At 37.9% G+C, this 24,580-nt stretch overlaps 1 protein-coding gene across 3 annotated transcripts in view; it reads left to right on the top strand.

Annotated features, from left to right (window-relative positions):
- Positions 1 to 24,294, top strand: part of SKAP2 (src kinase associated phosphoprotein 2) — a 174,217-nt gene extending 149,923 nt beyond the window's left edge. For 2 of the 3 annotated variants that reach the window (XM_041727752.1, XM_041727754.1), the window contains exons 10-13: positions 1,364 to 1,441; positions 7,045 to 7,157; positions 21,430 to 21,531; positions 21,891 to 24,294. In XM_041727752.1, coding sequence (XP_041583686.1) covers positions 1,364 to 1,441; positions 7,045 to 7,157; positions 21,430 to 21,522 — 284 coding nt within the window. In that variant the 3' untranslated portion in view covers positions 21,523 to 21,531; positions 21,891 to 24,294. The remainder of the gene's footprint in view (positions 1 to 1,363; positions 1,442 to 7,044; positions 7,158 to 21,429; positions 21,532 to 21,890) is intronic. The other variant, XM_041727753.1, reaches the window with a different exon arrangement.
- The last annotated feature ends 286 nt before the right edge of the window (positions 24,295 to 24,580 follow it).

Genomic DNA, 24,580 nt, shown 5'->3' with positions numbered 1-24,580 from the left:
TCCTTTACATACTGTCTTCTGTGCCCTGGAGGCTGTCAACCTCCTGAGGGCAGAAGCTCCGGACTGTCTTTGCCTCCTAGTAAAACCTCTCTCTTACAGGTAGCTAACACCCATTAAAGATTTTATTGGTTGAGTTATTTAATAGTCATAATGGCTATATTTATAAATTTTGCATATTTTATTTTAAGGTTTTTAATTTTTTCTTGAAATTGTTCTTTTTGAACTCTGTTTTTCTTGGGCCTGCCATTTGGTTCATATATCCTGCCTTAAATATTTCCAAAGTGTGTATAAATCCTTAGGTGAGGAAATTGGTCCTGTAATAAATGTTTCCTTAATGTAAAATAACTAAATATTATCTACTGACTCTGTTTAAAACTCTTCTCATTTAATCTTCTCATATTTCTTCTATAACTGGGGGCATGAATGTGATAGGAGAGTGTCAGAATAACAAAGGTAAGGCCCCAAATATAATGCTGGATAAAAAACACGGACTTTATGATCACAAGCCTAAGTTTGAATAACAAACAGTAGAAGTTTATTGTTGTTGTTGTTTTTAAGATTTTATTTATTCATGAGAGAGACACAGAGAGAGGCAGAGACATAGCCAGGAGGAGAAGCAGTCTCTCTGTGGGGAGCCCAATGTGGGATTTGATCTCAGGATCCAGGGATCATGCCCTGAGCTGAAGGCAGATGTTCAACCACTGAGCCATCCAAGTGCCCCTTCTTTACCCTTTTGAACCTCCGTTTACTCATCTGGAAAAGGAGGATTTAAAACTATGTGTGAAATCTTAACATCTGCCATAGTTTATGGCAGGCATATAGTAGATCGTCAGTATAATTTGGGGGGAATTGTTCTGAAGGGTGAGGATTCTTGTATTCTCCTTTGAAGATTGAGTGGGAACACATGAAGTATCTGATACTCAAGAACTGATTTATAGGTTAACTATATTTTACATCACACATTTTCCCTCTGCTTTCCTGATGTTTGAGGGACCATGGTTTTAGCCGTGATCCTCTTGCTACAGCATAATGTGAGTCTGTCCATATAGTGCTGGGTGTTACTTCCCTGGATCTCAGGGCCAGTCTAAATGTAAGAGTGTTCCAGATGAGTTTCTATAAGTACTTAAAACAAAATATGTATCTTAAATTTTATCTAGCCAACTGGAAAGGTTGCTATTTGGAAGTAGCTGGAGGTTGATTTGTTCAGCTTTAGATTATTGAAAAAGGAATGTGAATGTTGAGTGGTTTCATTCTTTGAGAAGGAATATTTATGTGTTATAAATGTTCGGTTTCACTCAGTAAGACTGGGTGAGTACTATTATTTTTGAGGACACTCTTCAGTGTGCCATTTGTTTGTTTGCAGAAGAGGAAGAGGACAGTGCTCCTGCGAAAGTGGAGGAACAAAGGAAAATGAGCCAGGACAATGTTCATCCCACCACAGGTAATAGCTAGGATGGCTTCCTGGGGAAGCTTCTTTTGGTTTTGTTCACTTTCCCTTCAGTTACTTTCTTACTGCTCTAAAGATGTTTACATAACTCTCTGAAGTTGGCTGGTTCGATCTGGATCTCTTATGGCTGGTAAGCTGCTTAGTCCCATTTAGGATGCATGGAAACCACTTGAGAAGGATTTATAAAGTAAGCCAATTTATACAAGGTATTCCTTCCTGAATTACTTTGTAATGACTCAATTAGCTTTCATTTCTGCACAAAGGAGATTTAGTTGCATAAATTAGCTTATCATCATTGAGGAAGTGTCACTGCTAAAGGACAGTTTATAGATACAACATGCAGTTGCTGTCAAACCTATAAGAATGTAATATAGACATCTGTGTATACTTTGTGCTTGAGCAGAACAGACTTCTGCCATTCAGAGACTAACAGGGGACAACAAGTTGCCCAGGGGACTGGCAATGTAGACATCTCTGAAAAGGTCAACTTGACACAGGCTCTGACAATCGACCCACAGCTCTGTCTTCTTTGATAAAAATCAGATAAACTTAAGACCGCTAATTGATCTGCAGCCTGTTTAAATGTTGGCCATGCATATCTTCATCGCATATGATTAACACAGAAAGCAAATGAATTGGGTAAGAAATGCCAGAGTCCGGTGACAGCAGTTTAAAAATCGGAAAAGGACACTGATGGCCTAGAAGGCTAGGAAGGATATTCCCCTTATCCATTTCCACTTGGCACATGGCCCCAAGTACTAATTATGACTGAGGCTGGAAAAATAAGTACATGCTATATACAAAATCACATGATACGGGAAACTTTTTTTTTTTTTTTTTTGCAGGTTGTTATTTCCAAACAGCAGGAGATAAACCATATCTGTAGTACAAGCATGAGGTTAGCTTTGATAAACCAGCAATTATTTTACACGGAAAGAAGAGAGGGAATGCCTTCTTATCAGGACTTTTACACCTCTTCATAGCCACATGTCAGCTGGGGCAAGGCCTGCCATATCATCCCGTGTCTTGCACAGAGCTGTAGTTGAGGGTCACCTTCCCTTCTCTGATATGTTCATACATCACTCTTTCTAGCTGTCAGAGGCAGGGTGGACAGGAAGTGTGTGTTCAGGAAGTAGCTTTCCCGAGCCCTTCCTACCGTGACACGTGGAAAGGAAACAGAGGCCTGATTTCCGGACCTGGACAGGAAAGCAGGAGCAGGTTGCTGGAGAAGGTTTTGGTTTGCTTTTTTTCAGTAAGGAAGTGAGGATGAAGCCATTAGATGTGAGCACGATGGTCCTGTAAAATGCAGCTATAAAATGCTTAGACTGAGGACTGCTCAATAGCGATTTAACTATGTGAGTTTTGTTAGGTATCACAAAGCTTCTGCCAAAAGCGTGTAGATGTATTTTGTTCTTTTGTTTTTAAATTTCAATGCAGGTGTAGAAGGTAGACAAGTATAGATAATTCTTCCACAAATATAAGTATTTTGGCTTAAAGCAATCGTATTTTTCAAAAACCCATTTAAAGTAACACGCTCCCAAATTTTTGCCTTTGAGGGAAGGAAGAAAAAAGTCAGTATTTCTTCAAAGGAATGTAGCAAGTAGATCTAGCTTTCCATGCAATAGCTATAAAGCACTGCAATAATTCTTATCTTTAGTGACATGAAATTCTTTTCAAGCAACAGTTTTAATGCTTTTGCATCACAGTGACCTTTGCACTCTCTAGGCTGTCAAAGATGTAACACTAGAAGTTTGTTTGCTGTGCAGGGCAGTGAGTTGACAAGGGTATTACTATCTTGCTGAGCATCACATGACATGAACTTCTAACCTTACTAAAGAATGTTACATATTTTTCACATTGACCGATTTTACTTAAAAAGAGAGAAAAAAATTTAGACTAATGTGAAATATGTAAACAGAAACATAATTAATCTAGTTATTTCTTATAAGGTCTTTCATGTTCAAACTTATATGTCTTGCATATATTTATTATATATACACACAAAATAAAGATTCCATTTGATTTATTTACATACTGCTTACCTTTCTGAAACAGCTTTTAAACCTCTAAGACTACTCAAGAAGAGATTCTCCATTATTTTATTAGCTTATGTTTCAGTGCTTGTCATCATATTCTTAAAATATTTTGGTTTTTGCAAAAGTATCTCCAATGTTTAGCTTATATTTTCCTAACAGTTCTGTTACTGCCCAGTGATCTGTTTTTGTATGTTTTAAAAAGCAGGAACAAATACATTGCTTAAATCCTTCAAAGGCTGGCCAATTTAGAATGGTTGTTTTTTTCTTACTCTCCCTTCTTTTTCAACCATTCATGCCTCCCAGGACAAGAAATGTAATGAGGTGGGATTTTTTTTTTTTTGTAATTTTGAAACTGTAGAACATGATGTGGGAAGATTAATCCATGCAGTGAAGACAACTAAACAGACTAATTAGTATTCAGAATGTATGCTTATCTGTGGTTTATGCATTATACTCCATACCATTTTTGTCTTGTTTTTTAAAAACGTATTTTACATAGATTATTATTTTTCAGTGTAGAGGCGAACGATGCTAACTTTTGTGAGCTCACTGTGCTTCCGAGGCTGTATCCATGGGTGATTTCTTGAGGATGGCTAGCCAGACAGACTTAAAGTTTTAAATTTAAAATCACAAAAAAGCAAACTAGAGAAGCTTTACTGCTCTCTAAGGAATAAGATAATTCCTAATTTTTGTATCTAGAATTCATACTAAGAATTTTAACATTATTTTCCTGGAAGAGACAAAGGTTAATAAATCCATGCTGCCAGATTTTCTCTCTAGATGTGGTTCTCCTGCCTTATAACTAGTATCACATTCTGAAATAGATAGAATCGTAAATTGTATGTACATTTAGTAGTGTGACATAAACAACTTACTATTCTTTAACAGAGCTCACATATGGGACACGGAAATGAGGTTGGTCTTTGGGTAACATCATCATGGAGATTATAGAAAGCACAGTAGAAAATGTATCTTTTCCCCAGTATTGCCAAATCGCTAGTGCTGTTGCCTCTTTACAGCAGTGAGATTTAATGAAATGCTCATGATGCACATCTAGGGAGAGATGCATCTTGCACACGGTGGGGGTCTCTCTTCCCCTCATGTGCTCCTGTGACTCCCATTAGTGTTAATGGGAGTTTCACCAAGCGCATCGAGGGGAAGAGAGACCCCAAAGTGATAAGGATTATGGCTTAGAAATCACCATATACTTTTTCTTTCCTTCTTTCTTCCCCCCCGCCCCACCTCTTGAAAATCTATTGAATGAAAAACTGTTGTGAGAGAATCTGAACAAGGAGGAGCAGACGGCAGGCTGGACAGCTGGGGACACACTGGGACGCTCTAGCTCAGCCAAAACTTCTCTAGTTTTAGCCCAAGTTTTGTTGCTTTAACCTTTTTGGATCAAGCCTCGGGCTAAGCAGCATGGGGAACACACAGGAGCCTCGACTGGGGAAACCAGCTATTTAGATCCTTTTACCTCCTGGCCAGTGACTGTGGGGGAGGGCCTTGCATGTGAAATGATGTCATCCTCTCCGTGCTCTAATTCCTTGACTTTTAAACTGACACTGACAGACTGCATGGGGCGCAACATTTGACCCATTTAGCAGTTGATTTAATCTGACGAGAATGTCTCAACTTCTAAATCTCTATTTGTCTAAATAAGTGGTTTTTAAAAGAAATCAGTCACTTTATTATTAAGTAATTCTTTCTAAAAGAAAGAATTGACAATGTTTGGAGTGATCTGTCCAGCCGGAGTGCCCTCTAGTGTCCATTTATGGAATTTACTTAATATATGCTTGGGCGGGGGGGGGGGGGGGGGGGGGGGGGGGGGGGTACGTAATGACTGGTGGCCATGAGCATTGTTAGTTGTTGGTTGGATTCCCAGGCTTCTATCCCCGCTGGAGTCAGTGATGAGCGCTCACAGGCTGGAGGGGAGAGGTCAGAAAAGTGGCTGTTTCTCTCTTCCCCTCCTTCCCTCTCTCCTTCCCTTCATTTCTCCTCCCATTTTTCCCCTCTCCCTTCTTTCTCTCTCTCTCTCTTTTAATCTTTAGAAAACAGGAGGAAAAAAAATTAATGGGAGGATTTTGCTAGGTTGCGCAGTCTAGTCACCGTTTATTTTCTTAAAGCACCATCGAAAAGTTTCTAGTAAGTTTTTGCACTCCACATTATTTAGATTTTCATTTTGGCTTTGAAAAGAAAAACCGTTTCGGATATCAGAATTTTCAGAACTTCCGATCAACTTTGAGCGCTGTGTGTAAATCACAGACTGCGTGGTGTCAGACGAATACTCAGATGCCCCGCTAACGTGACTGCTTGTGTTGGAATTGCCAAGGAGCCTGCTGTTTGAGAGCCATATAACAAAACTAAGATGACAACCCTGATCCAGCATGCGTCTCCACAGTTATCCCCTCAGAATTCAAAGATGACATTCCAATGATGGAAGTTGTCAGCACGTATATGTTCCGCCTGGTTAGTGAAGACACGGACATCTTATTGATATCACTTGCATTCTTTTTGCGTTAACTCATCAAAACTCAATTATCATGAAATTAAAAACAGGAAACAGTTCTCAGTGTAACAAAAGCATCCAGTGTATTTAACTCTGTGCTGCGTTTCAAGAGACCCACATTGTATAAGTGACAAAGCATTTATTACCCGGTTTATTGTGGTATTACAGAGCGGAGAGCGCTAAATAATCAATCAGTTAATGGTCTGTATGGCAGTTTGAGCACATCACATCCATTGTGCTTATGCTGTTAGAAGGATGAGCTGATAACTCCGGTGAATGTTGCATGTTTATTCAGAGCATAATGTCCTAAACTAGGGCTGACAGAAATCCTGAAAAATGCAGCTTCAGCACTGGCGATTTCAAAGTTGCTAAAATGTTTAGAAATCACTTTGAGAGGCTTTCGCTCCAAAAGTCCCCAAAGATAAGAGCTGGAATTACCCTCTGTGTTATTCCCACTTGATCGTCTTCCTCTCACCAGCTGTAGGTTTTAGAATTAGAACAAACAAACAAAAACCGTTGCCTCGTTTGGGTTATATCTGCGCCCTATCGGCTCCTTGAATATTATTTATTATTGTTTATGGAGTTTCCCAAATTCTAACACATTCTCTCTCTCCCCTCATCTGTCTTTTCTGGTAATTTTCAGAAATTCTGTAAGGTGGTTGTTGCCCGGTGCGTTTATCACATGTCATGGGTGTTGTTCACCGTGCAGTGTGGCCGACTCACCTTCAAAACATGTTGCGAGTGCTTTTAGGTCCACTCAAAAAAATAAGAGGGAAGGAACTTTCAGGTGCAGGTTTGATGCGAACACATTGCAAGTACAGGTTTTAGATAAAGCAAAAGAGGGAGAGAAAGAAAAGAAGAGATTCAAAAAGAGGTCTTTTTGAAAAACAGCCCTTAATCAGATCATGATAGGAAGTAGGATTTGTGTATAAATGTAATCATGTTATTTGAATCAGCACAGAACTTTGTTAGCCCGTGTTGGTGATTGGTTCATTTTTAAGTATGGGCCCGTTACATGAAAGCTCTAACTCGTGTTTTCTCTTTCTTCTTCCTAGGAGATAAAAGCACCGATTATGCTAACTTTTACCAGGGTTTGTGGGACTGCACAGGAGCTCTTTCTGATGAGTTGTCATTTAAACGTGGTGATGTGATTTACATTCTTAGCAAGGTAAGAAGACACCCCAAATGACAACTGTAAAGGGTGACTACAAGGCTAGATTTTTATGCATCCCGGTTTACAGCACCAGGGAAAAATGCCAATTGGAATTCCTGTAGGTCCTTGTTAACAATTGGGAGTTCACAATAATTAATTATTTTGTCAAGTGAAATATAATCAAATTTTAAACACAATCAGATAACAGGATTCAACTTAACAGTATGTTTACCTATCACTTCAGCCTTTGGCTCACATCCATACACTGCCTTCTCCAGAAACAATATACTTATGTGAAAGTTAACATTGTAAGGTATTAGGTTATTTATTATGTTTTTCTTTCCTCTTCCTTTTTATTCTTCTGTGTGCTTATTCTGATTTTGTCTGCCATTCACTACTGGAAGCACTGTTTATAGTAGGAGTTTTTCATCTTTATGTAAATACATTGGTGTTCCGACAATTTAAAAGCAATGCTTTTTCTATCCAGACAGGTTTAGGTGATTTTTTAAAGTTTAACATAGTTGTATTTGTAAATATGATGGCAGAGTCTGTTGCTATGAGCAACTCTTTATATAGAGATATGTGTAAAAAATCAGTGTCTCTGCCTCTTAACATCCTGAATGTTTGAAAATCGGTCTGTCCTTAGATCTAAAAGTCATGTTTCTTATTGTGATGACATGTGTGAGCTCCATTTCTTTTCATACTTAACTTTTCCTACTGTAATATGGGGATTAAACAAACTCCCCCAGTCTACTTATGAAGCTATTTGAGAAACACATGATGTATGAAAATGATTTAAATATAAGTAGGGAGATGTTATATAAGTCTGGGAGTTTAATGTGGTTTCTTGATTAGAGAAACATTCGTACTTTTCAGAAAGTATGACTTGCTAGATGTGGAAGAGAATTTGGAAATAAGGTCACTTACTGACTTGGAACATAAGATGGCTGGTGGATAAAAGTCGTAACGTAGAAAATCATAGAATATTTGAATGAGGAATCTGAATGATGATCATTTACTTATTCTTGGTTTTACAGGTATGGGAACTTGGGTCAAGAGAGTACCAGAGCCAGTACTTAACCAGGCATCTTGTTTCCTAGACTAAGGCTTTCTACTTTTCTCTTGTACTCATATCTTCCTTCCTTTTCTTCCTTGTGTTTAATTTGAAACTGTTATAAAGTACTTACGGTGGGCAGAAAGGGCCCATGCCAAGAGTCAGGAATCCAAGAGGAATACTATACAAGCACTTGGAGATTATCAGGGGAAAATATTTACCAAGTAAATATTGCCAAGTTGTGATCATTGCTAGTTTAGGCGCTCAGAGCTAAGACTCATCACTTATTTCTCTCTGTCCTCTGTTCCTTAGTATGTTTGTTTGTTTGTTTTAAAGATTTTATTTATTCATGAGAGACAGAGAGAGAGAGGCAGGCAGAGACATAGGCAGAGGGAGAAGCAGGCTCCATGCAGGGAGCCTGATGTGGGACTCGATCCAAGGACCATGGGATCATGCCCTGAGCCGAAGGCAGATGCTCAACCGCTGAGCCATCCAGGTGTCCCTGTTTTTTTTGTTTTGTTTTGTTTTGTTTTGTTTTGTTTTGTTTTAAGGAAAGATGCTTTTAGTTCTTTGAAGCCAACTCTTGGATTGAGCCTATTATTGAGTATATAATTGTCCTGAATTAAGACACTTAAAAAAAAGATTATTTTTTTTTTTGAGAGAGAGTGAATGAGTACAAGCAGTGGGGAGAGGGAAAGGGAGAAACAGATTCCCTGCTGAGCAGGGAGTCCAGAGCAGGGCTTCATCTCAGGGCCCTGAGATCATGACCTGAGCCGAAGGCAGACCCTTAACTGAGTGAACCACCCAGGCACCTCAAGACAACACTTTTTTTGAGTGATTTTCTTTTTTTTTTTTTTAAAGACTTTATTTATTTATTCACGAGAGGCACACACAGATAGAGAGGCAGAGACATAGGCAGAGGGAGAAGCAGGCTCCCTACAGGGAGCCAGATGTGGGACTCAATCCCAGAACCCCGGGATCACACCCTGAGCCAAAGGCAGATGCTCAACTGCTGAGCCACCGAGGCATCCCATGAATTTCTTCATATAGAAACCAAACTGATAACATTTCAGTTCAAGATAAGTTCTTGGAATTATTCCTCAAGTCTACTTAGCTTACAATTTCTTTCACCAACTTAGCTGCAACTGTGTTTAAAATTAAAAGGTTGATTAGCTTATACTTGGAATTCCAAATTATAGGGATAAATGACATATAGTCATTATATTATGGTAAAATATGAAACTCATGAAACCCACACAGGTCTGTTCTTAAAGCCTTCTTTATGAATAAACTGTCCTTGTTGCTGAAAAGCTGAGTATCAGCCTCTAGGACAGGCTGTCAAGAGGCTGTCAAACAAGAGTTCCCACGGTCTCAGAAAATTGCTTTCTGTTATTATGAAGTTCAAAGTATAACCATAGGTGTATATTATCCTTCTCAGATCCCAAGGTAGGCACTTGCTCTTCTCCCAAACCTGTTTTGTGGAGGTTGTAATTTTATGTGTGAAGCTTAGCATAGAGCTAAGGTTAGTGGTGATTCAGCTCAAAGGAAGGGGATTATACTGCCATCTAAAATGTCTAAGTGCTATTATTTGGATATCATTTACCAAAAAGAATCCATTATCTACCAGCTCTTCACAAGGCTTGAAGTTCCACAGTCAGCATCATTTCATGAGGGGCCTTCTAGAAAGGGTTATTTTATCTGGAGCTCATTTTGATTTTTGAAAGAAGAGACAAGACATCGTTCGCCAGCATGTTATCACTGTTGGCTGAATGATTTAGTACTGATATTTATTCAGCTATGGACCTAGTAGAATCAATCAAGTAAATCCTGATGTGGGCAAAAAGAAAGGACACTTAGCTCTCCCTTGATGGAATGTGGACAAATTCTGGGCTGTTGATGGCCATCTTGGCTCTTGGTTTACAGGTTGCTTTGGGAGGCAGTGTATGCTTGTCAAGATTCTTCCCTAATTTGGGGAAGACAGTTTCAGATAGGAATCTCTGGAGACTCTAATAATTTTCTATTGCCTTGGTCTTCCAGTTTTTATGAAAAGTTTGGCTAAAATAGACCATAAATTAGTATCAAAATGCATTTAATATGTGAATGAAAGCAGTTTGAATGTTTAATACTACTGTAAGTACTACTTTAAGCTCCTCAGAAGAGTGAAAAATTGCTCAAAAGGACTTGTTTCTAGATCATGGTAGAGAGATACATTTTTTAAAAAGTACAATTAGTGTAGAAATTGCTAGCCTTGTTATATGTCTAAAAATTTGTTTCATCTTTCTCAGTTATATTAGATTTTATGGTGATAGGATGGAATCTTACCATTTTAATTTATTTTTACACCATCTAGTGGCTTGGAATGAGTGGTGCAGGTAATTACTGCTAATGTACACAAAATGATGTCATAAACTTAACTCTAAGTCTAGTTATGGATTATTACTTACCTATCTCATGTCAGTAAGGTATTAACATTAATCATAAATTTTTCATCATTCTGAATGAAATGTAAACATTGTATATATAAAGAAGAATACATTTTTAAGGAGCCTTAATACAATATTTGTAGAGGCATAAAAAATGTGTACTTTGTAAAGAAATTAATGCCACAACTTCTCTAATAAATAATGCCATTTAAGAGACTTTAAAGAAATAAGACTGAGGCACCTGGGTGATGCAGTTGGTGAGCGTCCAACTCTTGTTTTAGGCTCAGATCATGATCTTGAGGTCATGGGATCAGGCCCATGTCAGGCACCTTGCTCAGCTTGGAATCTCCTAAAGTTTCTCTCTCCCTCACCCTTTGCCCCTCCCCGTGCTTGCTCTTTCTCTCTCAAATAAATAAATCCTAATAATAATAATAATAATAATAATAATACAACTTGCTTTTCAAAATTAACTGATCTATATTTTGCAATATTTAATTATCACTGATCTCACTTACCTTCTAGAAGTTTGTCAGTGCTGAAAATACTCTTATAAAAGGCAGCACAAGATAGTTTAAGAAAGATACACTTGAAATACAAAGTTTAGATAAATCAAGGACTAAAAATCTTGTGCATTATAATAAAGAGGGTTTTAGGGCAGCCCCTGTGGCACAGCGGTTTAGCGCCGCCTGCAGCCTGAGGTGTGATCCTGGAGACCCGGGATCGAGTCCCACATCGGGCTCCCTGCATGGAGCCTGCTTCTCCCTCTGCCTGTATCTCTGCGCCTCTCTCTCTCTGTGTCTCTATGAATAAATAAATAAAATATTTTTAAAAAAAGAGGGTTTTAATTTTGTAGGTGAAATGACAGAAAAAGATGGAACCAGTTTGGCAATTGGGCTGTCTTCATTAAAATTCACTACAGAAATATAGTTTGACTTTAAAATTCGGTCCTCTTGCTCTGTTTTTGCAAGGAAGCCTTGATGGGGTGTCAGCTGTGCTCAGTCAGCCTGGGGGTGATTACTTTACTTCAGGCCTCTTTTGAGAGTTACACAAATCTTAGCCTTTAAAAAAAATTTTTTTTTTTTAAGTAAAAATCCAATGTCGCAATAAAGAAGCATAAGCAGATAACCTGCCCTGCCCCCCTTCCCTTTGTAACATTTTGCAATTAGCAGCTGTCATGTGACCCCTGGCTGAGCTGGCCTCTCTTTCAAAGTGTCTGGCATTTTCTAAGTTTTAACCTTGGAGGCCCACTAATAATAAATTTAAGTACTGCTTATCCGAAAAGGAGAGCCAAGTGACTTTTTGCATAAAGTTCCCTTCACATTGGGTCACTGCTATTTTTCATCTATTAAAATAAAATGTGTTATGGACTTCAGTAGTTCAGTGGAATTTAGGAATCTTTTTATTCTCCCCTAAAAACAATGGGGCATTTACAGGGACAGATGAAAGTGGAATTTCTAATTTTAATGAGAGCAATGTTATTAGGGAATTAATTCTGAAACACACAACCCGGTGTCTATTCATTTGATAGGGGAAAATGATATTTGAAGTAAAAATACCTTTTCATTTTTTCTTTTAAAGGAATTCGGTTATTTAAAACTATGTCAAATTTCATTACTAGGCTACATTTCGCTTTTATTAACACCTTAAACATGGACATAATATTCTAGTTAATAGTATTCTCATAGAACTATGTTTATGAAATTTTAGAATTTTAATAGCAGGATCCAGATTATATAGCTATAGGCATATTCCATTGCCCTGCATAACTCTTTGGTTATGTCATTCTACTTGATGTTCTGGATTTACAGTCCTCTATCAGTTTATCTTTCAATCTGGACTCATCGGTAAATTGCTAACTGCATTCCTATTCTTACTTTTAAAGTGATAAATTATTTTTAGAGACGTAATGACAGGGGAGCTATGCTTCAGCAGGAAAGAAGCACTCTACTTTGTCTGGTATTAACAGAAAAACAAAGAGAGTTAAGAGTCCTGGAATATTTTATCTAGTCTAGGACACATGTGATTTGAGCATTGCAGCTTTTGAGAATTTTTTTATTAAGTCAAAACAGGAAATGTAGTTTGACAGTATTCACTATTGTGCAGTAAATGGGCTTTTTTTTTTTTTAGTGTGTATTGGCTGGAGGTTCAAGCATTGCCTCTATATCTGTTTGTGACTCTTTTCAATGATTGGTGAATTGAGACTGTTACTGATCATTTGCTTCTCATTGTGAAAAGTTACAGATTCTGCTACTAGGGCTTTTCTGGCTTCAAACTTATAAGTAAAAGAAAACAAAAATGACAGGCCTATCGAGCTCTAGTGGCAGAGTTACTTTTTAGGTCTCTTAGTTTTTCCTTTGTGACCATCTGACCCAGTGTGCCACAAATAGCATAGCCAACTGCTGAAGAGTAACTAGGACATCTCAATATAGGACATACATTGACGCTAAGCTAGTTCCCAAAATGTTGTTATATCATACAGCCTCTGGGGAAGGAGGAGGAGTATGTGTACTTGTGCCTGCATTTGTTTGGGTCTGATGGCATTTAGTTTTCATGCTGTCAGTATGGGAACATCGTGGGTACAGTGAGGCATGAACCACCAGGCAGACCTAATCAGCACCCACCTTCACCCCCTGCCCTCAGAAAATGTTCTGGTTCCAGCCATGGGACTCCTCTTTTTATCTTTGCACGAACAGCATGTTTCAGTACTTCCCTGTTTTCTCTTACATAAAATGGAAGGAGTGTTTCAGGAAAATGTTGACAGATGAAAGGGGAAGGTGACTATGGGAGGCAGGCTGGAAGGCTCAGCCCCTGCAGTGGCTTGAGAGGTCAAGGATAAGCCAGAAGGCCGTGTCAGAGATGCAAGCAGAGCGGAAGTGGCAGTGGAGGGGGCAAGGCTGTGTGGTCTAGTTCTGCATGGAATAAGCCAGAAGCAAAACAAAACAACTCTAAATTCAGCACAATGTTGATAAGTTTTTTTTTAATCCGAAATTGAAAAATTAATGATTTTTATGCCTTTCTGTCCCTCCCACCCCCCAAAACTCAGAGACCTCCTTAATGAAGATATAGCAGTGTTCATTCCTTTGAGATGTCTCCCTCCTCACCCCTTTAAAGGCCAGATTCCCTTTGAGCAGGGTAAAGAACTCATAATAATCATATTGCCTTATAGTGAACCCCAACATACTCTTTTCATTGCCCTGGTTTTTGCTATACAATGAGTGGGAAGGGAGAAGGAGGGAACAAAAAAGGATTTGTTGCATACTTGCATTGTCCTTTTCTAGGCACTCAATATGCTTTCATTTCACTCTTCTGATCGAAGATCACCCTATGCAGTCTCTGGTGTGATCATTTTCCAGATGAGGAAACTGATGCTCAGCAAGGTTATGTAAATTGCCTGAGGATACCAGCTAGGAAGTGCCTTCTCCTAGAATCAATGCAATCATTGATCAATGCAATCAATCTGACCTAGGGCGTTCTCTCTTTCTCCTTTGCTATGCCTACATGGGGTCTAGGAGTATCAGTTTCTCTCTCTTGATCCTGAACTCTTTGAGGTAGATACTGTGTCTTGAGTATTTTTGTATCCCTAATTCCTAATATCATGGCAGATACATGTTTAGTGTGTGTTTGTGAAAATACAAGTAAAAGTAGGAAATAACCAAGAACTCTTAAAAGAATTTAGAATGATAGAATTCTAGGGTTAGGGGAACCTTAGTGCTTCTTGCCCTTTGCTTTGTAGGTGAGGAAATCTCAGGGCTCAACGTAACTGGGGAAAATAAATAAAAGACCCAAGGGAAAAAGACTACTCCTGTAGAGACCTTAACCGACTAGAGTTTGAGCACTTGAACTTCCAACTCAGCCCTGAGCTTCTCAGTGGCCAACTATAAAAGGGAGGGACAAGGAACTAATAATCCCTTTTAATAAAAAAAGAGGGATTGGCTTTTCCTAGATCTGACTCCTTTAAAAAAAGTCTCACTAGAGTTTCTATAATCTTCACTGATTGTCTGACCTCAACAATTTTATATAATAAAGAGTACAACAGTGGCAGATAATACCCTTCACAAAAAAATGTTACAGTAAATATAACAACACACTTCATAAAGGTAATTCTGTGATAGTCCAAATGTGTAATAATGAGATTTATTGATTTATGTTAAGTATGTAACTGGATTATTGTGGAGTCTCAAAGAGTGCTATAAATATAAACCAAGAAAGTCATCCCTAAAAAACTTGGGGATTGCCCAAGGTTGTATATCTAGTTAGTTATAGAACTGGGATGAGACTCTGAAACTTCTGGGAAAATAATCACAAGAACAATGAGGAGTTGAAAGTCCACTAGATTTTCCTTTACACCTGCCACACTGTTTTTACCTTTACAAGGTTCTCTCTTAACCTCTTTGGTACATACAATAAATTCAACTGAATTTAGTTCTTCAAAGATTTGGAATCATTTGGTCCCTATTGTAGAGGGGACAGACATCTTTCTTTCTGCAGGTGGAATTTAAACTCTTCAGACAAGGTATCCTACACAGTGCATTAGGACGCCTGGGTGGCTCAGTGATTAGGCAGCTGCCTTCTGCTCAGGTCATGATCCTGGGGTCTCCGGATTGAATCCCGCATCGGGCTCCTTGCATGGAACCTGCTTCTCCCTCTGCCTGTGTCTCTGCCTCTCTCTGTGTGTGTCTCTCATAAATAAATAAATAAAATCTTAAAAAAAAAAAAAAAAAAAGGAAACATGGTGAGCAGCAGCCAACTCCAGGTAGGGACAACGCCCCAAGTAGGAACAATGCCCTGAGTAGGAACAACACGCTGAGTAGGAACAATGCCCCAAGTAGGAACAACATGCTTCAGCTTGCGAAGCTAAACACACCTCAGAACAAATGTTTGCTTAATCATTATGAAAAGTCTTCAAATATGTCTGATCTACAGAAAGGAAAAAGATAGACCTTTTGGAAATTACATTTCTTAAGAAAACACCAAGGATTGTCAACTGGTGCATCATCCAAAATGAAGACAAAGTATGCTTCATCATCCAGTCTGTTCTTATTGAACACCTTTCGCATATCCGCTGTGTGGGGCACACAGGTCAAGTGTAAGGCATTGCCCCAATCTCAGTGAGTCTGGACTTTGTTTTCGTTGAAGGGACAAAAAGTACATAAAATCCACTGGACAATAAATGCCAGTTTGAGATGAGAGATGTGAGGACAGGTTAAATAATTTGGAAGACAATGCATGACAGCCAGGTAACTTGAGTCAGGTCATAGTTGCTGGTTTGGATTTGGGTGAGGTAGGGGGGATGTTCCCCCTGCGTAGAAAAGCGCTACGTGCAGAGGTGGGAACAAGTGTGGCGTGGAAGGTGGACCACGTGGACCAGAGCCATGAGAGAATGTTGCCAGCAGGGTGGGGGAGAGGCGAGCAGAGGAGTTTGCAGTTCCTGCACTGGGGAGCTGGTGTAAGCGCGTGAGCAGTGCTTGAACCTTGACTCAGGAGGCTTCTGGGAGGAACAGAGGAGCAGAGCTGATGATGCTGTAACCCAGGGTGAGGCGATGAAGGGCTGAAGCAGTGGCAACAGTTGGAATAGACAGGTGGGTGAGCCTGAGAACAGAGTCAGGAGTCTCCTACCGGTCAGAAATATACTGCGTAGCAAGGCCACCTTCTACTGAATAGGATTCGAGCTTTTCTTTGCCTACCAGCAGTCTGAATCATCAGACTGAATAGCAGCTTTTACCATGTGGTATTGTAAATGTGGATTGTGTAGCAGCTTGAGTTAAATGCATCTCGACTCTGGAATAGAAAGTAAAATTTTGTTAGAATAGCTGAATTCTTACTATCGGCTTTCTTGCTTGTCCTTTGTCTCTCTTGCTTTAAAAATGGAGCACACAGTGGGGGGGGCGATAATTCTTTGAATTAGCGTAACTCAAAGTCACACCTGCATAGTGAATTATAAAGTAATAAGATTGATTTCCATAAACCACTAGGAGACTCACTGTCTTAAAGCAGGTTCATGGAGGGTGGTATTCAGACATCACGGAGGACCTCAGGGAGTGTTAGTGTCGAATTCCTCATTTATCAGCTCAGGAGACTAAGATTCAAGGAGTTAATGTGTAGATAATAATAGTAAAACACTGGGGTTGTCAGGTTCCTGTCGTGCATTTTAAGGGCTGAAATGATGGGTGTATGAGAAATGAAAGGAATTTTAGAAAGTTTCTAGTTGGAGATAGTAAAAAGGAAAAGATTGAAGAGGTATCCTTGAAGAAAGTATTTTAGTGTTTTAAATAGGTATCTGGATTTCATACTACTACCATGTTTGTGAAAAATGGAAAATATCACAGTGAATAGTTGGAGAACAATGGTAAAGTCCACTGGTTCTGAGACTCAATGCATTTTATATTTTGTGAATAAAATTAACTTCATTTCTGCAAAAGGCTAGTATGTTTTAAAGCATAGATACAGATTTGGAGAAAAGATGGGTCATCTTTCAACCTTTCTAACACCTGTTGCATTCAGACAGGTTGGTAACTAGTTTCTGGAAGGGGTAGTGTGCATCAGGAAATCTTATTAGTGTTTCAAGTTTCTGTTAAGGCAACATTTTTTACCATATGGTTTGCAGAGAGTAGATTAACACACTTGAGAAATGAGAATTGTGATGCTAAGAAGGATTCCAGTGAATGTTGGGGCTATATTGAAATGTAAAATAATACACTAGCAGAAAGCAAAGATTTAGTGAATGAGTAAACACGGACATACGTTTACTATCGTTTACTATCGTGTTGGTTTCACACCATCAGAACTAGTCCTTTCTCCCTGCACAACTACATAATCCCTTTCATTTATTGCTTAATAACTATTAGCTGAGGCCGAAAATTTTACTACAAAATAAAACAAATAAAAACTATTTTAATGGCAGGAAAATTGAAAACAGAGGAGTCGGAGCACAACTGTGCAGTGCTGCCTCCCAATTATTTTCTCGGATTATTGGGCAAGTTTGGCTTTTTTGCTTCTTTGACTGCCACATTACATTTTGCCTGGAAGCCATCCATTTTGCAGATATTGAATTTCTTTTGAGTACTATTTTTATACACTAAGCATCACTACACCTCTGGATCTTGATAGCATTACCACGGGAGGAGAAAGAAGCTTTGTGTTAGTAATTACCTAACATTGTCAGAAGCTGACTGCAGGCCTCTTTCTAGTGATAACAGAATAACCGCATAATGTAGCTTTATAGCACATGATTAATAGAAAATAATTACACGTCCTACAAAGGGATGCAATATTTCTTATAAATTGACTGGAATGGTTTCCTGTAGATTAAAGGACTCTTCATTATTTTATCAGTCCTCCCGAAGCACAGTCACTTGCCTATGTTAGCGTTTTAGTTGATGTTAAGAGCCGAGTAGGGTGAAGGATACCAGATGGCAGACCTTCTTGTACCTGAGATCTCGTGTGCCATAAAGATGACATGGTGCTTCCTAACCTTTCAGAGATTTAGGCGGCAGCCCGGTATGGTTCTGTCTCTTTACTTATTTATTTATTTTTGTTTAATAACAAGATAAGGCTTGAGGGTTGTTTATCTTTTTGTTGTTGCTGTTAATGACCCACCTGTGACTTTTAGAACAATACCATAATTAGTATGTGGACGGTACGACAACGCTGTACGGATTGTATTGTTTCCCACCCTAAGTAATATGTCATTTGTAATCAAATTTATTTGGGAACGGCAAACAGGGAAGGCAAAGAGGCAGATTTTCTTCTTTAAAGGGAAAGCTTGTATGGTATTGAATCTTGAGGTTCAAGTTTAGAATACCATACTCCAAGAAGCATCTTCATTCCAATTTATAGGCTGCAAATGGTTTAATTGGGATTCATGTTGCTCAGGAGGCTCATACAGAGGATGGTAATGATAAAAGTAAAAGCTTCTGTGTTTGCAATCTTGTCGACATACTCTAATGGCCACAGTGTAAATCCATAAATTTACCTCCTAGATTTTTTCCTTGCTGTATTTTATTTTACCTCTTAATTCCACACAGGAGTATCCTATGGAATTCTTTACAAATGTAAAGTAATGAACATTCTGGGTTTTTACCCTTTTCTGATTGAAACCTGTGATATTTTGGAGTTTGATGAGCGAATTTCATATGCTTTTGAATTATTTTAAATTAAATGAAGCATTTAAGATTATTTGAGTCTGAAACTTTATGCTTTGCTGGAATGTTACTTTTAAGGGATTTGTTTGCAGCTGAATAAAACTCCTCCCTCCTGTTTTTGACTGTACTTTCTATTTAATAAATCTTACCAGTGACTGTCAAGCAGAATTCTCTCAGGTATGAAGTATGCCATTGGTCCTTTGGTGAAATGATTCGCTGGAAGTCAGTTTCTTAAATTTGGATGTGAGTGAGCTTTTTGAGAACAATAATATGCCCTTAGTTGAGAGTACAGATTATAGCCACAGCGGAATATTATAAAGTGACTTGAACATTCTTGTTTGTTATTTGAATATAAACTCTGAGACCCAGATTGAGGGCTGTTCTCTGAAAGCAGGTTTGAATCTTAATACACCCGCACACTGAGTATGCTCTCTGTCTGCCTGTTGGGGGGGCTAGTTCTTTTACCCTTTACAAATAATATTTTTTAAAAAATAAAACTTAGATTAGCATTGGATAAGAGCTCTCATATTCAGACTTATCCTGTTAAGCATCCTTTTTGAAATCTTACAATGTAGGCCTTTTGCCTCTGGAAGGTTAAGTACATTTGTTTTATGAAGCATTAGGCTCTAATTGTATTCATTGCCTTAAAAATTGAAAAGGGCAGTTTTATTAGGTACCTATTAAGATATAATGGTTGCTAATCATACCTTTCAGTAAGTTGGTGTTTTCTTCTGATAAACAGATCCTACATAGATTATAGTCACTATCACTGAGTTCGGACATCAGACTATTTTTGTCACTTAGTTTTATCCACTAAATTCACACTAAACATTGAACTTTTTTAAAAAAGATTTTATTTTTTTTTATTTGACGTGGAGAGGAGGAGGAGAAAGAGGGAGAGAGAATGAGCGTGAGAGCACAAGCAGGGGGAGCAGGAGAGGGAAAAGTAGGCTCTTTGCTAAGCAGGGAACCCAGTGCGGGGCTTGATCCTAGGACACTGGGATCATGACCTGAGCTGAAGACAGATGCTTAACCAACTGAGCCACGCAGACGCTCCTAACATTGAACTTTTAAACTTAAAAGTGTTGAGTTCTCTGGCTCATAAACCAGAGTTGTGCCCTTATTAGAATAAGTGTAGGGTTAGCCTGATGCCCCCCCCCCTCGCCTTTTCCTTCCATCTTACTCTTCCTATAAACCTCATTCTGGTACAACCCACTGTTAAAAAGCCATACAGATTTTAATATGGTATTCTCTCTGTTGAAAGACTACATATCAATACACACATGCTAATGTTGCTACATTTGTATTGAGGAATTGTATGATTTTCCTTTCTGATGGTCAATAGCATACTACTCAATACAGATGGTAAGTCTGTGCCAGTATGAACATTCCCTCCCCACATGTAACTCAATATGCATATGCACATTTATCTATGACTCAGATGTTGGAAAATCATAGCCTATTGAATTACTTTGGGGATTGATTTTAAAAATTTATCTTATATGAAAAATTAAATTTGGGTCCTACAGTGCTTTTGCAGAGTATTGCTTTTGGAAGATATTATTCTTGAAACTTGTAATTCATTTTACTTTGTTTGTATCTCACTAAACATAAATAAATTTGAGATAAAAATACATTAGTCAATCTGGCAGACATATGAGACTGGTTGCAGTGTGCTCACGAGGCCTAAAGCAGTGGTGTATCTGTCAGTGGAGGCAAAGGGGAGAATTGGAGGTAGAGGTTATCTCACACTGCAAAGTAAGTGCAAAAGTGACTCATCAATCACTCTTTTGTACAGCTAGATTAATATTTCGCCTTTATAACTTGAGATACTTTATTTCTTATTGATCTTCCACTGTAAGGGTGAACCTAACACCACCTGCAAATTCCTGCCACCCATCTTTTATCTAATGTAGTTTATGATTAGTGAAGGCTTAACAATAAATGCCTTAGGGAAGCTTTTAAAAGGAGCCCTTTAAATATTATTTTGCAAAGCAAATGTTTTTGGATATTTATTAGCATTTTCTTATTCCCTCATTTACCTATTTAAAATATCTCTACTCATATATTAGATTTTTCTTAAGAAGGAGCATAGCTCTACATTCTAAATAATTTCCAGTTCTATAAGTTTAACTAGGAGTCAGTTCATTGTGAAAAGATAATTATTTCCTTGCTAGACAATAAGCTTCTTGAAGGCAAAGATGGTATCCTAAGGATTTTAGCTATAACCTTGTAGCATCTAGCACTGGTGTTTGCACAGAAAAGGTGTCTCCCAGGCTGTGTGTGTGTGTGTGTGTGTGTGTGTGTGTGAGAGAGAGAGAGAGAGAGAGAGAGAGAGAGAGAGAAGGGAGGGAGAAAAGAAATGGGCCTGGCCCAGGGAGCTCACTTCCTCCTGTAGTTTCATTTGCTAGGTTCTTATCCCAAGTGACTGTTTCTGTGTTCTATACCCAGTAATAAACAGGCTTTGTCTTATGTGTTAATTTAAATCTTTGCCTAACAGCATTTTTAAGTGTCCAGAAACAAACAAACAAAAAGATTAAAATGTTTCAATTTGCAGCTCAAGCTCTTGTAACTTTATAAAAGGAAATAACATTTCTAAGAAGTTGCATATAAATGACATTGTACTTATACCAGTCTAAAGGTTAATATTGCATATTGTTTTCAATTAGGAATACAATAGATATGGCTGGTGGGTAGGAGAAATGAAGGGAGCCATTGGCTTGGTGCCGAAAGCCTACATAATGGAGATGTATGATATTTGAGAGTCCTGGGTAAGTACATTTTAATCCAATATTCTGTAATAGCTCATATGTTCTCTTGGTTTCTGCGTTATGAGTCTTTGCCTTTTAAAAAGTCTTTGTAGTTTTCTGATAGCACAAAGATCATACTCTCACATCTTTTTCTTTTCTTTTTTTTAAAATCTAGTTTAATTTTTAAAATAACTTGATAGAATTTACTTTGGAAATAGATTATTTAGAGAAAGTCCCTTTGCTAATAACTGGATGTTATTCCAAATCTTCTCCTCTTGAGTAAAATACCACTCTTTCTGGCCTTTATGAGGAGCTGAAATGACAAAATGTTGAGTAAATATTCATCTTTCCTTAGCTAAAAATATATTTTTTTTCCTAAGCAGGAAAAGTCAACATTTCAACTGGAGAAAAAAATTCAGATGCAACTTTCTGCCTGCAGAAAAGGAAGAGTCTCCTGCTAGTCTGTAAATGCTGTGGATTTAAAATCATCTTGAGAGCATGAGTGGCAGCTCATAACCTTTTTGTGTTTTGTTGAACATTTGTCTTTGTTATTTTATGCATTCATTATAACATTCATCTGATGTGAAATTAAATAAAGAATATTAATGTAAATTAGATGCAAGCAGTAAAATTGTACCTGTTGCTATTTTGCGAAGAAATAAATGTAGTTTTTATTTACTCATTTGATTTGTGTAAAGAATTCAGCACAATTTTATATGTATAGTCACTGCTGCTTTTGGTATGAGGTGTAATTTCTCTTCAAATTGGATGTCAATTATATTTTAGAATGTAATATATAATTTCACAGAGATTTTAATTAAATATATCATGCAAGCTTTTGGTAGCTGCTATCTAAGGAATGTGGCTTTGTTAAAACTTTGTAGATGGTTGATCTTAGTACTGATTTTTCACACAGTAGTGACATGTTTTCATGCAAGAATTTCTACTGATTTTTACTTCATGTTAAATACAGCCACAGGAAAGAAAAAAATGATAGAATTGCAGATGGTAGTGTTCTGTCCCCTGGGACGCACGTGCAGGCCCGAACCACAGTGTGTGCGAAGCCCTTTATCAGTAACAAACACCCTGGTTAGGTGACGGGCTTGCCAACATTTTCCACCACCGTTTTGTTTAAATTTAATAAAATAAAAGATCTATAAGAAAGCCCCTCTTGCATAATGCAGTGGCATAAAGAATCTTAACATACTCTCAAAATAAGAAGACCTAATGGAGCACTGTCTTGGCCTGTCTGATCGTTGCTATGCTATTAAAGTCCCACCACAAAATAGTAGAACTCCAGATCTGAGTTTCCTCTCTGCTTCTCAGAGCAATGAAAAGAAAAGGAAAGGCTCAGGGAAGAGAGCATAGAAATCATGGTGGGAACATGTACCAACAGGCTAATGGAAAGATGGTGTGAGCCTGACCCTGGAGGTATATGTCATGCTACCTGAGCAAGATTTGTGGAATTATAACATTACCTTTTCATGTATATTTGAAATCAAGGGTATTGTATATGCCCACAAGGTATCAGTGTGCCTTTGACATAAATATATATATTAAAACATTCTGCTGATTGGATAATTGTAGTCACTTAATATTGAATCATTAATTAGTAGGTACTACCTTTGTTGAACTTTTCAGATCTTTGCTTTATAAAGATAAAGATTCTAGCCATGAACAAACTGATAATATTTAACCCCCTTTATTTATATAAAACTATTTATAAACAATATCTCAGAACTTACATTTTACCATTATCTTCTTGATACTGTGATCACCAGAACTCAAACGTAATGAAATATATTTTTTAGTTTTAGGGATTGTGGGTAAACTCTAGTTTATATAAATTAGACATTGTTGAACAAGAGCTTTCAGAAATTAATTTGTGCACTTGTGAATCTTTTCCTAATAGAGAGCCAAGGGAGTAGATTGAAATCATCTTGGCAAAAGTGAGCCAACGGGAGATAAATTTAGTGGTCTGTTTTTCAAACCCTGAGAGTTGGAAAAGCAAAACGAGTTGTGGGTTTCCCCTGAAAATGTAGTCTTGGTTGTGGATGCAGGTTTCATGCTTCTGGTTGAAGTGAAGATTTTAGTGCTGGGCCAGTAGGTGGCAGCAGCTTTTCATTGCATACTAAACCACTGGGCGACCCCTCCCCCACCCGGGCACACACTGGAACAGAATGTAAAGCATGTAAAAGATTTTTGCCTCCTTTTACAGTTAATCCAGGAGAGGGAGTCCTTTGCCAACTGATGACCAGCAATTCCAAGCCAGATAGTCGCGGTGAATGGTGACAATACAGAAATAAAGTGTTACTTCTGTCCAGAGCTCCTCTGGCCTTTGTTCTTGTTTAACTTGAACATAGGTGGGAGATAAGAAAGGAGACAAAAGATTGAAAATTAGAGTGACAGGAAAAATAATCATTACTTTCAGCTCATGACTACTTTATATTCATTCGGTGAAATCATTTGTACTACCAGGGAGAAAGTTTTCTTTACACCCTTGACAATATATCACACTCTCTTCAAGATCATAATAATATCATTAATGTGCATTTAAACAACATGGCTTGTTAGAAAATATGCTAATTGCTATGTTCTCATTATGTTTGCTTAGCTTTTATTTGTTTTTCTATGAACAGTTAGAGAGCTAATTTTTTTCAAAGGTGATTGTAAGTCATATTTTATATAGCATTTTGCTTGATTATTTGCTCTGTACCGAATTTGTACTCTATTGCCATTAGATCTTACAATAATGTTCCACTCTGCAAATTTTTAAGGTTCAAATAAAGTTTAATTGTTTGCAAACTGTTATGATGCTAATAATTCAACAGCCTGCTGTGTTACTAATGAAATTACTTTGTTATGATTAATTTGGAAAATAGTGTGTTGATTGTAGTAATTAAGCACAACAAGGTGAAGTAAATGATTCTAATGCCATCTGGCCTCCAAACTGAATGAAGAAATGAAATAGAGCTGTCATCTGAATTTATTCAAAGAAGTAAGGATAATACAAATGACTTTCATTGCTATAGGATTTACACTTAACCACAGCTCACCCCATTCTGTTTTT

Source organism: Vulpes lagopus, chromosome 13 (genome assembly GCF_018345385.1).
Source record: "Vulpes lagopus strain Blue_001 chromosome 13, ASM1834538v1, whole genome shotgun sequence".
NCBI classification, from domain to species: Eukaryota; Metazoa; Chordata; class Mammalia; order Carnivora; family Canidae; genus Vulpes; species Vulpes lagopus.
Note: the sequence above shows the minus strand (reverse complement) of the source record. Positions and strands in the feature narration are given on the sequence as shown.